The 18,514-nt window shown below is 33.0% G+C and overlaps 1 protein-coding gene across 2 annotated transcripts; it reads right to left on the bottom strand.

The window, feature by feature from the left end:
• Positions 1 to 11,951: 11,951 nt before the first annotated feature.
• LOC144575029 (putative galacturonosyltransferase 7) lies at positions 11,952 to 17,378 on the bottom strand. Of its 2 annotated transcripts, none has more exons than XM_078325143.1 (10): positions 16,871 to 17,378; positions 16,503 to 16,537; positions 16,264 to 16,320; positions 15,964 to 16,020; positions 15,790 to 15,868; positions 15,613 to 15,665; positions 14,293 to 14,594; positions 13,628 to 13,991; positions 12,741 to 13,253; positions 11,952 to 12,588 (listed from the first exon to the last, which is right to left on the bottom strand). In XM_078325143.1, exons 1-10 carry the CDS (start codon positions 17,022 to 17,024, stop codon positions 12,304 to 12,306), a joined length of 1,899 nt encoding a protein of 632 aa, XP_078181269.1. In that variant the 5' UTR covers positions 17,025 to 17,378; the 3' UTR covers positions 11,952 to 12,303. The 2 variants fall into 2 exon arrangements, with proteins under 2 accessions (XP_078181269.1, XP_078181270.1); XM_078325144.1 differs by having other exon boundaries at positions 16,503 to 16,699; positions 16,871 to 17,171.
• Positions 17,379 to 18,514: the final 1,136 nt, after the last annotated feature.

The following is an 18,514-nucleotide window of genomic DNA, read 5'->3' as shown; positions in this document are numbered from 1 at the left end:
AGTCTTGTGGTTCAAGTGGTTCAAGTTTTGTTTTTTTTAACATTTTATTTTCCAGCTCATCATATTTAAATTTTCTAGTGTCACCCTTAATTGTGAGATACATATAATGCTTAATTTAGTTGGTCTATTATTCGCGTAGCTTACTATCCTAACCTAAACTATTGAGTTCTACATTTTTTTAAAAAAAAAAATTAGACCTTTGAACTACTTTAGTGACTCAAGTACTTAAATATATACAATATAATTAAGCATACAAATGACAAATTAGTGACATCAAATTACAAGTAATGAATACGTAAACCTTCATTAAAACTAGCTCAACTATAGCCTTTTGTTCTGAGAGATATGTTGGATTGTGTCATAATTTACTTATTTGTTTGACTAGATTTGCAAAACATATATTGGTTGAATTTTACAGTTTCTTATCTTGAGATATTGTGCAGGTTTATGACAATATAAATTGTAAAATATACATCAAAGATGAATGATCAACTGCTATACCTATCTAGGATAATTCATAAAGAACCAAGCAGTGGATATATAAGCATCACCTTAAGATTAGGTTTAGATATCTGTAAAATTAGTAAAATATGTTTGAGAATATGCTAATTTTACTGTTGCAACAGTTCCTTATGTGTCATAACGGTTTAATTCATACACAACCAATCGATTTAATGGGTTGTGCAACGGCTATAACCGTTGTGCAACGGATTAAATCAAGTTTGCACCTCATAATTTCAGAGACAAGTGTTATGACAACCGTTGGAACGGTTATCAAGCGTTAGAGTTTCCCACCACAACCAACCCTGTCTAACTAGGTTAACCATTGTAACGGTTCCTATACCTTTGCAACGGTTAAGGCCAGTTACCTTATATTGTTTCTCTCTGTATAAATAGAAACAAAATTCTGGTTTGGATTATCTCTCTAGCCGTCCTCAACTGCAATATTCCGAATTCTCAGATCTAGAAAAAGTTGTTGTTGCTTGTTCACTCAAACTTCAATACTCATACTCAATCAATTATAAGAACTAGTGTTAGTTATGAAAGTTCTACTCCTTGAAACAAACAGTAAAGCCTTTTGTGCTCGCTTCTTCTATTTTGAGCCTTTAGTGCTCGTGAGCCGATTCTGTGCTCGGGCCGTGTGAGTTCCCAAGGTTTGTAAGGGCTCAGCGGTTCCACCTTTGTAATTCTTTCTTATTGGGTAAAGAAAGGCGCACCATCAAGAAGATCGTGAAACACCGTAATCATCTCACGTGTCAAGTGTCTTTTGACTCATTTATTTACTTTACGCACACTTTCACGACTTGAATATTCTTGTTTTTGTCAAAAATATATTTACACACGTTAGATAGTTTTTAATTAAGTGAATAATAATTAAATAATATTAAAATCTTAAAAATAACCATATTCACCCCTAGGTGCCTTTAAAGACCAACAAGATAAAATAGACATCTTATGAGATAATACAAACAATAAGACACAAATAAATTTCTTATAGCAATAGACATCTTACCATCTAATTTACATTTGACAAACATTTTCAGTTGAAATAATGCACCATTTTATTTTTTTGCTATTCCAATGATTGCCAAATAAGCCCTTATAAAGAAATATCACAAGTGCCTTCCCTATAATGTAAAATTAAATATCAAAATATTTAATTTAAAGAACGTTGTATGAAACCTATATATACAGTTTATAAAATATTAATGCACAAAATTAAGATTTATTATATTTCAAATAAGATGATTAAAAGATAGCTACTTAAAGTAGGGTAAACAAAATAAACATACAGAAATTTAATATAGTTTGAATATTCTGATGCGATCTAAAATATAATTATTATAGCTATAACTTTACCACTCAAAGATCATCACTTATCAATTTACTTCTAATGCAGCTTTACACAACAACTTGATTATTTTTTAAGAGATTTCATCCAGTTTTCTCAATGACTTGATAGTTATAAATAGTTAAAATTTGGATAAAAAATTAAAGCAACTAAAATGGTACAAACTTGGATATATATTTTCTTTGGTAAAATTAAGACCGAATAAATAAATTCAAACATTGACAATATACAAAATGAATATAAGAAGAAAAAAATGATTTTTTTTCATCGTGACATGTGTAATTATAACAGTTGAAATATATTAGCTATATATTTCCGATTTTTTTTATTAATATCCTAAAAAATAAAGAAAATATCAAATCTGCACTCTGAATTTTTTTTTTAGTTTTCTTGTTTATGGTGTATGTCAAAAAGATAATTGGGTTGCCTTATTTTTTGCCATACACCATAAACAAACTAAAACTCCACAAAATTATTTAGATGGAAATATTAAGATCTATCTAAAAAAAAAAATACTGTAGCTGACCGCCTCACCCCTGGACGGTTTGGTAAAAAAAAATAAGAAGTTGACCCAACATAGGGCGGTTTGATAGAAAAAGCTGACCGCCCCATGTTTGGGCGGTTAGGCTAAGATGTTGCAACTTTCAAATTTTGTAAGTAGATCCCTCCTCATATATATATATATGAGGAGGGTTCAAATGCACCCAAATAAATCCTATCTTTCAAATTCTTTTTCTCCGTTTTCAAAGTCCGAATAGTCAATCCGAACCGTTAGATGCGATCTATATATTAAGATGTGCTTGGAGACCAAATTTTACATTTTTTGAAATTTTTTTACTATTTATTAAGCCACTTTGAAAATCGCTGATTTTACATTTTCTGGACCATTGGATCAGCGATTTTCAAAGTGGCTTAATAAATAGTAAAAAAATTTCAAAAAATGTAAAATTTGGCCTCCAAGCACATCTTAATATATAGATCGCATCTAATGGTTCAGATTGACTATTCGGACTTTGAAAATAGAGAAAAAGGATAGGGTGCATTTGAACCCTCCTCTCTCTCTCTCTCTATATATATATATATTGAGAGATAGAGAGAGATGACCTACGGTGACCCATGAAGTAAAACGCGTTTGTACTCCACACTGTATTTTCATTTTGAAAGTCCAAATGACCGATCCGAACCGTTAGATGTGATCTCCATATTGAAATGTGCTTGGAGACCAAATTTTACATTTTTTGGAATTTTTTTACTATTTATTAAGCAATTTTGAAAAAAACTGTTTTGCTGTGAACAGTAAAAATTTCTGGACCATCGAATCAGCGATTTTCAAAATTGCTTAATAAATAGTAAAAAAATTCCAAAAAATGTAAAATTTGGTCTCCAAGCACATTTCAATATGGAGATCATGTTGAGCGGTTCGGATCGATCGTTTAGATTTTCAAAATAAAAATATAATGCCATGGAGCACCAACTCATTTTACTCCATGGCTCACCGTAGTCCATCTCTCTCTCTCTCTGTGTATATATATATACAGAGAGAGAGAGAGAGTAAGGCTACCATACATTGCAATGCATATGCATCTTTGTGCATTGAACTATAAATCATAGGATTCAAAGTCTAAATGACCGATCCAAACCGTTCATCTTGTTCTCCATATTAATATGTGCTTGGAGACCAAATTTTACATTTTTTGAATTTTTTTACTATTTATTAAGTCACTTTGAAAATCACTGATCCAACGGTGCCTTTCGATTTTACTGTTACCGTTGAATTAGCGATTTTCAAACTGATGTTACCGTTGGATCCAACGGTGCCTTTGAAAATCAGTGTTTTTCAGACAATTCTGGACCATCAAAAATTGTGATTTTCAAAAATACTAAAAAAATAGTAAAATATTTCTAAAAAATATAAAATTTGGTCTCCAAGCACAATTTAATATGGATATCAACTTGAACTGTTCGGATCGACGTTTTGAATTTTGAAACTAGATATATGAGCGCAAATTAAAACATTCACTTTAATTTGCAAAGCATGATAACCTTACTATGTATATATATATATTTGGTATACTTCCTAAGAGTATGCACTAAAAAAGAAAAAAATAATAATTTGGTGCGCTTTTTCAGAATGCACACAAAGAAAGGTTGATGCGTATTCTGAAAAAATGTGGATGGTAAAATTTGAAATTTGAAATTTTGAGTGGCGTTTGTTTAATTTGGAATGATTGAGGTGTTAACTAGAAAATTTCGGAAGAATCAAAGAAAGAGGAGAGATGAAACACGTGCGAATGACTGCTATGAGCATACATGGGCCCCGCGCCGCAGATGCGCTTGATTCACTGTGGCACACCGCAGACACCGAATTCAAATCCTCTTAGTCTAAGACACCTCAACTTTTGCGCGTTTTCGGAAAGTCTCAAGTCTCAAGTCTCAACCGTTCAAATACGTTCTGCACGAACATCAAAGGACAAATAAATAATACTGACCCTCTGCTTTATCTTCGAATAGGCACCAGACACGTCGGTCACACAAGAGTTCAGACATACGCATGCAGTAATACTAACAACACGGAATTTAATGCGTATTTTTCGGATTTAATTGTTCCTTAAACTTTCCAATTATTGAAAACTATTTATTTAGTTATATATATAAGACTATAAGTTAGATTTAGATACTTATAGTTATATATAGTACTAGTGGCAGCATTCATGTACAAAAAATAAATCTTATACTTGCTTAAATTGAATATCCGAATGCTATGAACCTAAACTTACTCATTCTTACCGGTATATATAACTAGATATCTATTACAGAAGTAAGCAAGACAAAAACAAAAATAAAAAAAACTTATATATAGCTAGTTCTTCATGTTCAAAGAAGATTAGTGAGCCAACAATCATCATTAATTATTCTCAACACAATGCGCTGCGCTGGTTGAATAAACAAAGTGAGCGTGAAGTATATATCTAGCTAGAGGAGAAAAAGGAAGAGAAAGATAGACTCGAAAAGAGATTGAGAAGATGTGAAGGAGAACAATAGCATGAGAAAACAAATAACACAAACAACTAATATAAACAACAACAAACATACAATATAATTAATTATATTAAAACTCATTTGAAGAACACAAATTTATCAAATTTCTTCTCTTTCTATTAAAACTCATTTTCAAATTATAAAGTAGATATTTATTATTTATTAAAAAGATAAAAATATCTAGCTTGCTTAAGAAAAATAATTTGTGTACTAATTGACTAATCACTAGAAGAAATAATTTTTTTTTTTTTGCATATAATTTTGAGAGGTATACATAAAATAATTTTAAATTTTTAATAGGTAATAGATTAACAGTATCAGGAGACAGGAGGTGAGGTAATGTGGTAGGGGTAAAACGGTTAATTAAATTAAAGGTTGAAGGTGGCAGGAAGGAAATTGTTTGTCCGAGAAAAGATTTGATGGTTGTCGCTGACGCTGAGCCAAAAATACCTGACCTGATTTGGGTCTCCGAGGTCTGATCTCTATCTTCTCTCGTCTTGAACTGTCATGTCAACTCATGACTTGTGACTTGTGACTTGTATTTATTTATTTATTTATTTATTTTTCAGGAAAACATGACTTGTCCTCATCCCCTCAGTCCTCAGACCAGTAATCCAATTTTTTAGTTTTCAATTTTTCATCCACTCTCCGATCAGAAATACACATGGAACCATTACGTTTCAATATTCATCTTAGACCTCACTTTCAATCAAAACTTAAATATTGAGTTACTTTAGTTTAGGAGGTAGGTCCCAATTCTATGTGACTTTCAAATGGGTATAAAATGCTAACTACAAAATTAATTAGATTTAGTTCATTAACTACTTTCTCCTAAATTTATTGATCTAATTATTCAACATGATTTTTGAATTAAAATATATTTTCAAACTATATTTTTATTATTTTTTTAACTTTTTTTTTAATGTGTAGAAAATCATTACTTTTGAATGGTCTAAAATATTTCTAGTAGATGTAAAATTTAGATCAAATAATTATTACGAATCAAGTGATCTACGAGGCCTCATTTGTTCTGGTCTCTCAAAGTGTCATGCATGTCAGCTCATGACCTGTGAGAGAGCATGATATATATATATATATATATGCATTCTTTTCATATTCACTGAACATTTACGTCATGCTAGGTCGCACGAGATTTGGTAGGATTTTCAATCCGGTTAGAAAATTTTGGCCAACATGTTAGGACTTCATTTTTTTTGGACGTGGAATTTGATATAATTCTCATCCTTATTCCCATTTTCTCTGTTAATTTGTGGGATAAAATAACATTTGATCAGACTGATTTTTTTTTTTTCACTTGTTACATATTGTCTCTCTCCACTACGGGTGTCAATGATACCCGTTTATTCCGTATTGTATTCAATAAGACATATATGGGTAAGATTTTTTTTTCCGTTAGTTTATTGGGTATGGGTATGGATATGGGTAATGATTTTTTTTTCGTTAGATAAACGGGTATGAGTACAGATAAATGCTATTTCGTACCTGTTGGGTAACGGATAATTATATAAAATAACTTACATCATGAGAAAATGTATGCATGTTATTGTAAGAAGAATATTATGCTAAACATGTTATTTTTGTATTTAAATGTTTTGTTATTTAGTTAACGAATTGAATTTGTTAGAAGAGTTATTTGTGATTTTGATTTGTTTTACTCCATAAAAAACTATTAGTTAGAATTGATTGTATATTTGTATTTCGAGCAAAACTAGGGTGTGATGTGCTCACCAAGAGAGATTGGTGAGCACACCTCCAAATAACTATCGGATTGATTCCAAAATATGAATCCAAACCGTTGAAATTCAAGTACTTCGTGAGTGATGGATGTACATCAAAAAATTTAGAGTTTCAAATTCATTAAGTACATGGTCAAGCAGTCAAAACAATGATGAAAAATTAATACATAAAACAATTAAAAAAATAATTTATAAAATGTTCATTGTTATGACCGCTTGACCATGTGCTAAATGAATTCCAAACTTTAAAATTTTTTGCATGTACATGCATCACTCACGAAGTATTTGGATTTCAACGGTTTAGATTCGTAGTTCGGAGTCAATCCGATAGTCATTTGGAGGTGTGCTCACCAACCCCTCTTGGTGAGCACATCACACATTCACACCCTAGTTTTGCTCTTGTATTTCAATTTTATATTAGTAATTGTGATTGCATATGTATAACATGATAATTTTTTATAGTTTATTTGTAAAAATAATAAAACTATTATATTTGTATTATTCGTTATTCGCCTACTACTGTTTTGTTACCCGCTAATCTTAACGGGTATGGGCAGGGTAGGGTGAAGGAAATTCTTAGCAAGTATGGATAAGGTCAATTCTCAGTGAGTATGAGTATGACAATGGTTTCACCCTACCCGTATTCGTACCCATTAACACCCCTACTCTCCACAAATTTTATTCTATAACTAAGAGACAACACTTTAATTATGTGATAAGTAAATTGTCTGCAGCTTAGACTTCATTCAAGTAGGGGTGTCAATGGGTACGATACGGGTAGGATGGAACCATTTTCATACCCATACCCACTAAGAATTGACATTACCCATACCCTACTCATACCCGTTAAGAATTTTTCTTACCTTACCCTACCCATGTCTGTTAAAATTAGTGGATAACAAAACGATAGTGGGCGAATAACGAATAATACAAATATAATAGTTTTATTATTTTTACAAATAAACTATCAAAACTTATCATGTCATACATATGCAATCACAATTACTAATATAAAATTAAAATATAAATATGCAATTAATTCTAAGTAATAGTTTTTTACTAAGCAAAAAAAATAAAATGTTTAGCATAATATTCTTCTTATGATATAATTTATTTTATATAATTACCCGTTACCCAATGAATACGAAATAACCTTCATCCGTACCCATACCCGTTTATCTAACGAAATAAAATTCTTACCCATACCCATATCCAATAAGTTAAAAAAAAAAAAAATCTTACCCATATCCGTTTTATCGAATACGATACAGATAGGGTAAACAAATAAACGGGTGTCATTGACACCCCTACATTCAAGTGACTTTCATTTCAAATATGTGATAATTGTTTGTATTTTATGTTGTTGAATTTATATTACATCTATTAGATATATTTAATTTGTTTATTATGTGACATTCATTAAACAACATATCAATAATTACAGGACATCTGTTCATAACATAAATTAGAATAACTTGCAAATTAATACAAGATACTAACTAATAACATACATGCTAACCATTTAAATAAATTTAACATAACTAAATATTTTTAAATAAATATATTTTTTTCAATACAAATTAGGATTGGATAATCAATTTATGAATTTATTTTTTAATCGATTTTTATGTGATTGAATAACAAGTTACGAGCAAAAGTCTCATCATGAAATAATAACTAATATGTATTGTTATGTTATTGTTTTAGTTATTTTATTTAATTACATTAATAATTGTTAATAAGAATACTTGTATAGATATTAATCAATGTAGAAAGAAAAATGGGATTTCTCATAACTATTCCTACTGTACAACTATTCCTACTGTACAACTGAGCATTTGAGTATATTTCCATAGCCATTTTTGTGCATATCCATGCGCATGGGTTCACATAAACTAATTTGTAGTTTTCCGTTCTAGTAAAATCTCACCCCGTATAATCGTGTGACATCTAAACAATAAAATCTAACTTTAGCAAATAAATGATTTTTTTTTCTAAAATAGTAAGTACAATTTTCGGTACACCCATAATTTGTTTCATTACATGGGACACCCGCCCCCCTACCACAACTGAACAAAGGAGACCACAGTAAATAAAACAATTTCTACTTAAATTTAGTTATTTGTCTTAATTCTTAAAAGACCGAACAATAGGGGTGAAAACGGAGCGGATAATATATGCTGATACTATATCCACATCCGTCGGATAATGAGCGGATACGAATACGGATACGGATAGTAAACTGATGTCAAAATTCAAAATCAAATCCGTCTTAAACGGATACGGATACAGAACGGATAGTTCACGGATATGGATTCGAATACGGATATAAAACGAATAATGGTCGGATAATTAAGATATATGACCTTCTAAGATATAAATATTAATGAACTTATAAGAGATGAGAGATAATCTATTCATATAATATATATATCAAAGAAATGAACGGTAACAAAAGATGTTGTGGTCTAGTGATTTGAAACTTAGTCTAAAGACCTTGAGATGAGAGGATATGGGTTCAAATCCCACCTTATAGCAAATATTAATTCCTCTTTTGTATGGATCCGGCCAAACTATTCGAATCCGGATAATCTAGATATCCGCTCCGTTTAGGACTCCCGAATCTTCTATGAATTTCTACAGAAAAAAAAAATCGGTTTGTTAATGCTCTCGAACTTCAAGTACTAAAAATTTGTTTTGAATCAAAAAGAATTACCATTTTTAAGCTATTCAAGCCCTTCAAAGAATGAAACGGTTTGATAGGCATAGGATCAAATTTGTTTGATATCCGATAAGACAGACAGAAGTGGAAATGAAAATTTTTAATATGAAGACTGCACTATAAAATATATATTATAGAAAAGACAAAAGACAAATTGTCACTGAAAATTAAATTAAAGATACCCAAATCAAATTTTAGTTGTCCGATCTAAAAATAAATTAAAAAAAAAAGTAGACCGACAAAAACTACGAAACAATGCCAATGCGTCAATGTCCCTTTTTTCTTTGTGTGTAAATCCATGAATCAATACAAAAAATACACCTCTTCTCAACAAAAGGCGGTACCATGTATTTATATAAAATGCTTAGTTTGTTGCAAGGAAAGATAAGTTCAATACTCAAACAAGTTTTTTTTTTTAGAAAATTAAATAAATATTTTTTTTTTAAAGAACCGGAAAAATGACAATTATTTATATGACATAGAAGAAATAACCCGAAATCTGCACACCGTTACACGATTGATCCTGTGCTCTCTTTCCTAAGAAACCACAAATTAATTGCAATTTCTTAAAGCTATTTCCTCTAAATATGTGGTACGGTGACAAAAGACAGCATAAAGAAATCGAATAAAATATGTAATTTCTTTACGAAGGATAGATTTTTGAGATATCACATAAAATATTTGTTGTGGTTCTGATAAGGTATTTACTGCCACTGGTACGAGATAGGAGATAGATTATTAGAAATGTAATTCCATTGATCACTATTATATATATATTACAGACTACAGAGTCTAACTAACTATAGTGCTTAACTGCCTAACAATATCTCTAACAGCTTTACAATTGGATTCTTTGTGACTGGAGCTCCAGTAGCTGTGGCTGTATTAGGCTCCTTTCGTACCATGGAACAATTAAAACAAAGAGGCATTAAATTTTGTGGCAGGTGCAGATTCAACTTTCAAGTCAGAGAGGAGGCTCAGTTAAGGCCCGAGCGTGCGTGTGAAATTGTTCTTTCAATAAGTTTCAATTCGTTCAAAAAGCTGAAATATGCTTTCAATTTGGCGCAGGATGGTAGATACACTGCTAATTCATTAATTGACACACTATAAATTTTATGGTACTCGTCATAAATAGTCGTCTATGATAATTAACTTTTGGAATTGTCTAAATGGCCTGATTTTGGTGGCCTTTTGTTTGCGGCTTTTGCACTATTAAGACGGGTACTGTTTTCCCTTTTTTTTCAGGGAAAAGAGAAATTTGTCATTAAATGGACCATTGGATGCAACTTTTGAACGGAACCTATGTATAATGTATGTATACAGTATACATACTTACTCTTCCCTTCCAACTTTATCACTAATGTAATATCCTTTATTCAATTTCAACTTTATTTTGCTGGGGTACGTAGTTTGGATCAGGATGTCACAGATTTTATTTTAGGAGTATGAGATTTCATAATGTGATTTAAAAAAATTCGATTGATAAATTTGTGAGTTCTGAAATTTAGAATGGTATTTTATTTTTTTTAAGATTAAGTACTTAATTTGGAGATTTTAGAGAGGTATGGATGAAATTGTTCCTATAATTTACCAGATAATTAAAAAAATGGAATTTATTGGGTCATGGTCGGTTTGACTGTCACATTCATGTACCGACCTGGATAAAAATTACATGGTTTGTGGCCAAATGTAGCAGACAAGTATTGTCTGAGTGCAGTGGCGTAATGTATTTATTTACATCGATTGACTAAACATAAACATTGATTGTCACATTACATATATGGGGTCGGTCGACCTTATTTTTGTTGGAAATAGACTATTGACTCTACAATGGCAAAACACCACTTGATGGCAACTAGAAAAAAGGCACTACCATGTCATGTGTGTGGTTGGAATTTTGTTTGTTTTGGTTGTCCCTTGTTTTAGTTTGATTATCTAAAAACTGTTGAATGTTCAAACATTAAAATCTATCAGAAGATCCCAGACAAGGTTTTGGATGGTTCACATTTTTAATTCATACAGATACAGTCATACAGAGCATACTTTACTTTATTGAAAACTATTTTGTACGATTTAGATCGAATAGAATATCCAAGTGAAAAATCAATCCTCGCTCCCAATTTGAGTTGGAACCTATATTTGAATGTCAATTGCAGCCCAATGTCCGTATGTATCGCTGATAATGATAATGATATGATATGATATGATATGATATGATATGATATGATATGATATGATATTCACAGCCCAACTGGAACGGGAGATGGAAGGAACCAAATCCAAGAGATAAATTAGCCACCTGCGTAAAATAATTTGGGCCGTTCGTTGCTAATTCTTCTCAATCAGCTACCTCTCATACATATTCATATTGTTATTGTACACACTACACGTACATACACTTGGTAATTAGATCGTTTCATACTTCCCAAAACTTTCTTCATTGTAGTCCCAATAATCATTAATTTTATAAGAGCCTGTTCATTCATTCTTTGGTAATGTACATAAAATAAACCATTTATGTAATCATGATGATCATGCCCCATCTTTCACTGCAACCTTCAAATAAAAGCACAGAATTGTAGTGTAACCAAAAAATGGATAATTGTTGCCAATTACAACTTTCTGAAATCACTCATCTGCTCCATACAAATTACATCCAAATAAGTCGTATAAATAAATCAAAACTGATTGTTATCCAATTAGAGATCACATTTAAAAAAATATATTGATTAATTGATTATAGAATACAAATAAAAAATTGAAGGGCCTTTTAACCTACATCTCAACTCTAGTGAAACCTATTTCTTGTTCTTGTGTTTTTATAACCTCCCCCCCACACACACACCCCCACCCCATCCCAAGTTTAACAACTGAATAAACTCTTTACAGTAGCTGCCATTGGAATCAAAGGCATCGCCAGTTGCATAATTTAATTATACATTGCACTCATCCATGAACCGCTCGGTATGGGTTACATATTTTCTCCAGTAGTCCTTGTATTTAGGTATACCCATATCAAGCCAGGGTTTCATGTTGCCATTATAATGTAGGGTTGTTGCATTTTGAAGCGCACCATCTGAAATTGCATAGTCATGGCCGAGACCCGACTGGATCCAAGAATCTTCTAACTCGTGTACTTGATCTTTCAGTGCAAGTATTGTCAAAGAAAACGACATTTCTCTCCACTGTTTTGGGTTGCTTTCTTTTTCATTTTGTAACTGCTAATAAAAGATTATTTATCAAGACGGATAAAAAAAATATAAAATTGAAACATTTGAGATGCATATAATAGGCCTTTGGCATTGGCAATACAATGGTTTTCTTTTCAACTAATAAAATACCCCATATGAAATAGAAGTTTATTACTAACCTTTTTGACAAGCCCTTGATATGTACTACTAATGCTCATCTCCCTCCATTTCTTCAAATCAACCACGTTTAACCCAGAAATCCACAGGCAATCCTCATTAGCACCATAATCAAACCCATTTAGATACCCCTTAATCTGACCTAACCTAACCCTGCAAAAATTAACTGCGCCGACAACCTTTTCCTCCAAATCAATTTCAAAAAGTCGAGACAAATCTCTCTGCACAACCAAATCATCGTCCAATAACACAATCTTTTGAAGGTCAGGAAATATTTCGGGGAGGAGAAAGTGTGAGTGGCTGAAAACGGAAATGTACTCGGTTTTATTGCGGGCAATGACTCTGAATTCTTCTGATGGCAAAAGATTCTGTGAGTTCGTGTGCTTCAGTTTCAGCAGTTCGAAATTCAGTACATGAACGGTGGCATTCTTGTAATTATTTCTAGCGAAGAAATGCTTTATTGCATAGAAATTTTGCGAATCTGTGAGGATGTGAAATACAGCATTTCTAGAATCCTGAAAATAGAAAAAGATCCATATCACCAAAAGGAGGAGACATTTTTTTTATTTCTTTCAAGTCATGTGCAATACACTTTCAAGGATTGCATTCAGTTTTAGTGCAGGACCTGCCAGGTCTAAAATAGTACTGGCACGCACCATACTAGAGCGGTTTCAGTTAGATTAAATTTGATTGTGTCACTTGGTTCTTTACAAGGTTCTATTTCTTCTACTTTACAAACATATACCACTATACCAGTTGTGCAAAACCACCACTGTGCCAGTTATGATCACTACTTACAATGACAATTGTATAATGACTGCGTTGTTTGGTACAATACAATTAAAAAAATAATACTAATTCGTACGAGATGGCACAGAAAACAACATACCCTCAAATTCATGACAGTAGAATTAATTGTGACAGAAACTGCTAGTACATTTGTAGAAAGCACCACAAAATGCTGCAATTTAGCATTTTCAACCTCGTAGATACTTCTTCTATCTTCCAAATCACCAGTCAAGGAGTTTCTGAAATATTCAACAGTCAGTCTGAGAATCAGACAGTGGTGTGTTTTAGGTACGGTTTGAACCGCTAGGTGGTATAAAAAGGCACTCTGCCTCATGTGGAAATGGGTCTCCTCTTCCGTTAAATCTACCAGTTGTCGTAATTTTCTCTCAAAATTCCGGCAATCAATATTGCATGATTTGGCCTTTTCTGTTGTCTGATCCATGTTTTCCATGCTCTTCCCAGAACTACAACAAAATAAAAGGTTACCGTCGTTACTACTAAAGAAATATCTGACTTTACTATCATACAAATATGAAGCACAGCAGGCACGCTATTTAGATTAATCTTTATCTGGCACAGTTTTATACACATTAAAAGCTTAGAACAGGAAACAGGTACATGCTGGTATAAATTGTACCAGTAAAAGTGAAAAACCATAATTCTTAACCTCTCATAAAGAAAAGAAAAAAGAAAAAGGAAAAAAGCCTTTTGCACATTCCACTGAATGATGAGATATTTTGAAATTTATTCTCAACAACTACTCACGAGTGGGGTAAATCGGCATCTGAAATGGCTTCGCTCAGCATCCTCTCATGCTCCTGAATATTGTGTTTCACCTCTTTTGTCAGCTTTTCTTGTTCCTTTTTCTTGGCAATACTGGGATAATAAGCTCGAGCAATAAACAGCTGGTCTTTCAGTCGTCTGAGAAGTGAATCCATCATCGACTCCTTGTGCTGTGCCGACCAGAGGCAGTAGCTCCCAAATTGTAATTGACAGGATTGGGTGGGCCCAGTTTGGGACAAGTCAATTGAATTTTTGGTCTGTTCTACTTCGATGGTGTCAAAACTCTGTTAAAAGGTATAGAGCCAAAACAAAATGGAATAGGAGCGTCATTAATTGATTACAATTTTCAAATATACACAAACAGCAAGTTTATAAGATTTATTAGTTTTGTTCCGGTTAAGTTACATTGGGCATTGGGTTATGGAACATATTTTATACACAATAAACTTGACATGCCTACCCAGTAGGGGTGTAAACAGAGTGGATTCGGAGCGGATAATGCTGATACCAAATCCGTATCCACTTGTCAATGAGCGGATACGAATACAAATACGGATAGTAAACGGATGTTAAAATTCAAAACCAAATCTGCCTTAGACAGATACAAATACGGAGCGGATAATTCACGAATACGAAACGAATAATTACCGGATAATCAAGTATATTGATAAACAAAGAATTTATGTTTAGTTATTATGTCTTGACATCAAAGTATCAAATTCATGGGTTTTCATTTAATGGAAGCCATATAATTGAATACACATACTATCCACAGAAGATCAGAGAGATAGATAATGGACACAAGAATACCGGTGTCCGGATTGATATTGTACAGTTAATCCCACAAGAAGTGAAGTAATAAAATTGAATTATATATAGGGTCTTAGAAGCTTCAAGTTCTAAATAAAGCAGGGTCACAGGGTGCTAGAAAATAAAGGCCTTAGATATGTAGATAATTTCGAAACTGCCATGGAAAGCTAAAGCGGTGCAAACTGCCATATGCTTCGGATCCCCATTCAGTTTTGTCCGGATAATTCAGATATCCAATCCATTTACCATTCTTGACCGATATCCGTATCCGTGTCCGGTACTCTTCACCATATTCTAAAATTATTCGGATCCGTATCCGCGTATTATCCGCCGATCTCTTTAATTCGGATACGGATAGCAACCGGATTCGGAGTGGATTCGGATTGGATAATCCGGATCCGTTTTCACCCCTACTACCCAGAATAATTTTTTTTATCAATATGGCAAATATTTGAAATTCGTGGTAATGATAATGAAAAGAAATAAACTTACTCCGAGTGCAGGAGCTAATGGTTCTGGTTTAGTTCCCTTTTTTGTTCGTGAACCTGTCAGTTAAAAAAAAATTGAGAGAAGACATATATAACAGAGTAAAAGTAGAAATGGCATTAAAAAAGTTAAGAAAATTTAAAAAAAGTAAAGCATGTGTTATTAAAAAATTTGAATTATAACCTGAGGATTTGGAGGTGGCTCCAGTTGATTTCTTGTTTGTTAATTTGTCAGATTTGACCCTAATCTTCTCAACAATATCCTATTATAGATAAAGAAGCAATTCAGCACAAATCTAAAACAACGAAAAGTGCCTGAACTGAAGCTCCTTGACTTTTAAGTTTTAAATCATTAAACCTTCTTAAGGCTTGGCCCAAATTTCCTCATGAGATTGTCAACTCTCGATTGATCGCGCTGCAAAGAACCAAAATAAAAGAGAAAACTCATAAGCAATTATCACCATCTGCCAAACCTTCCAAAACAAAGCTGGTTAGTTCATGTGTGCTAGTGAAGCTAAATTGGGCCATAGAGCTTTGGATGAATGAGAATGTAAAAGTAAATCACATTTATATGCTCCATCATGGAGAGGTATTGATAAACATCAAAAATATATACTATAATGTAATAAATTCAAGAAATAATGATAAAAATAAGAACCTTCAAGTTTTGTCCTCGGCCACCTTTGAGATGCTTATAAATTCCCAATCTGGATTCCTGCACAAACCATCCAACTCAGATCAAACAATTATGACAAAAGTTGTTTTACTGTTGAGTCTTTCTTTTTAATTACAGTCGTGCTAAGTCAAAAGTTGGCAAACTTATTTGAAAGACCAAATTTGTCAATCTAAACATGTGATAGGAACATTAGGTAAATTGAACAAAAATAGAAATCTCACCAGGGTTACTCGATCATCACTTGAGGTTGAGTAACCTGCATTAATACAAGAAAGTAACAGTCAGTAATTTCTAACTATGAAATCCAGATCTCTACTAAAAAAGGAAACACTCCTTTCTCGCATAGTTGCTGCCCATCAGCTTGATTTTTGTCACTGCATCATAGCCATTGTTTTGATGCCACAACCAAACGGCAGCACTGAAGATAATTAGGAACAAAAATCTGAGTTTCCAGCTGCAGATCCTACGCAGAATTTTGTGTAGCAACTCGCCGCACAGCTGGCTCTAAGCATTAAATTACAGCATTCTCTAAAACAGGAAATGAGCCTCAATGTTCAAATGGTGTAGCAAATGGTGTAGCGTTTCATACCTGAGGGGAAACGATTGTAGAAACTCAACAGAAAAGCTGACGGCGCAAGGAGAGAACACAGAACCAGCACAAGCACGCCCATAGCGAATCCACGCCACGGCCGTTTCGTGGCAGATCCATTGAGCAATGGAGGCGCAGTATAACCACCTTTCATCAGTAGAAAGCTTCTCACTGTCTTCTCCGTTCCTTAATTTGCTTCTTCTTCTTTTTTAATTCTCTACTTTTGCATATGAGTGGAGAGCAGAGTGGATGCCATGGAGTGAGTGCCCCAGGCTTGCTGGTGAAGGATCGATCGCAAGTGGCGATCGGCTCTTTTTTTCCTTCTATGTTTCTTCCTTTTTTTTTAATGTGTTATATTCGTTCTTTTGCTTTTCTCTCTTTTGTGATTTTCGCTTTTTGGTTGGATTCCTGTTCGGTAATTTTTTTGAATTTTGATGGTTGGGTTTTGATTTTCAATTTGTTAGACGGGAAAGGAATCGGTGGAGGGGCGCGGAGAGGGAGTGATAGCGATAGAGTGAAGTGAAGCCGAAGCGGAGTTACTATGGTCGGTGAGAGTGAATGTGATGACGTGGAAGAATATGAGTGGAGAACTAACTATATGGACTCGGTCTACAGTAATATGTAGTTTTTATTTCTTATAATAATACCAACAGCATAACATTAAACTTCAAATATGATTCATAGTCAGGCCAGTCACCCGCTCATGAGACATGGCAGTGGTCCTTAAAATAATCGTGAAACAAGTCCACGAACTTATTGTTGAATAAGGTACAAGCGTGATTGGACCTATTTTTGTTGTTGCAACTTGCATCCGATGCTCTGTTGTAATAAGTGCCGCCTATTATAAAGAGTCGTTTCCATTTTCATCCGGGGCCCGCATGATGTAAAGCTACTGTATAGGTTCCGGACTTCCGGTAGACCGGCACTCTTTTCCTTTACATGTCAGTAATGGGTTGCATATTTTATCATTTTTTTTAGGTTACAGAGAATCAGAAATCTCAATTTTTCTTTTATTTTGTGAATGAGATCTAGATCGACGAGTTGCTTACTGCTTCAGTCGTGTGGGCCCTATGCTCGTGCGCGGTCAGTATGTTTGTCGGATTCGGATCGACGTTTTTTATTGGGTGGTTTTCTTTTTATTTATTTTTACAATTTTACTCTTGGTCTTGGAGAGAAAATGCTCCTGCTCATTTACAATTTTAAAGCATTTCTAGGTAATATGTCGTTTGTAGAATTGCAGTCAGTCAATAATCCGGTCCAATTTGTACGAATTATAAGAGTATACGACAAATATATTTTGGTTTTAGGTTAAAAGATGCTTAAAGGAACTTCACTATTGCTCTACCAGGAAACTAGACTCTAGAGGTATATAAATATAGGGGTTGGATTAATCGAGTTTTGTCTATATTTTATATTATCGGATTATAATTTTTTTCAGGATTAATCGTCATCATAATTTAAAATTCGTTAAACAAGAACTTTTTAGGCAGTCGAATTTTACGGATTCCATTGATAGAAAAATATTATATATAAAACAGTTTGACTGTTTCTAACAATTATAAACACAAATAAATATAACCTGAAATATTACATAAATACAGGTTTTTAAGTAAAATCTAAAAAAATAAATTTATGTAATAATAT

This window comes from Carex rostrata, chromosome 23 (assembly GCF_964058835.1).
Source record: "Carex rostrata chromosome 23, lpCarRost1.2, whole genome shotgun sequence".
Classification (NCBI taxonomy): Eukaryota; Viridiplantae; Streptophyta; class Magnoliopsida; order Poales; family Cyperaceae; genus Carex; species Carex rostrata.
Note: the sequence above shows the minus strand (reverse complement) of the source record. Positions and strands in the feature narration are given on the sequence as shown.

Coding starts and splice junctions, on each gene's coding strand:
- LOC144575029 (XM_078325143.1), bottom strand. CDS start 17,024: ATGAAAGGTGGTTATACTGCGCCTCCATTGCTCAATGGATCTGCCACG. Junction 16,321..16,502: donor GTGATGATCGAGTAACCCTG/GTGAGATTTCTA, acceptor TGGTTTGTGCAG/GAATCCAGATTGGGAATTTA. Junction 13,254..13,627: donor CTACTGTCATGAATTTGAGG/GTATGTTGTTTT, acceptor TTCTATTTTCAG/GATTCTAGAAATGCTGTATT.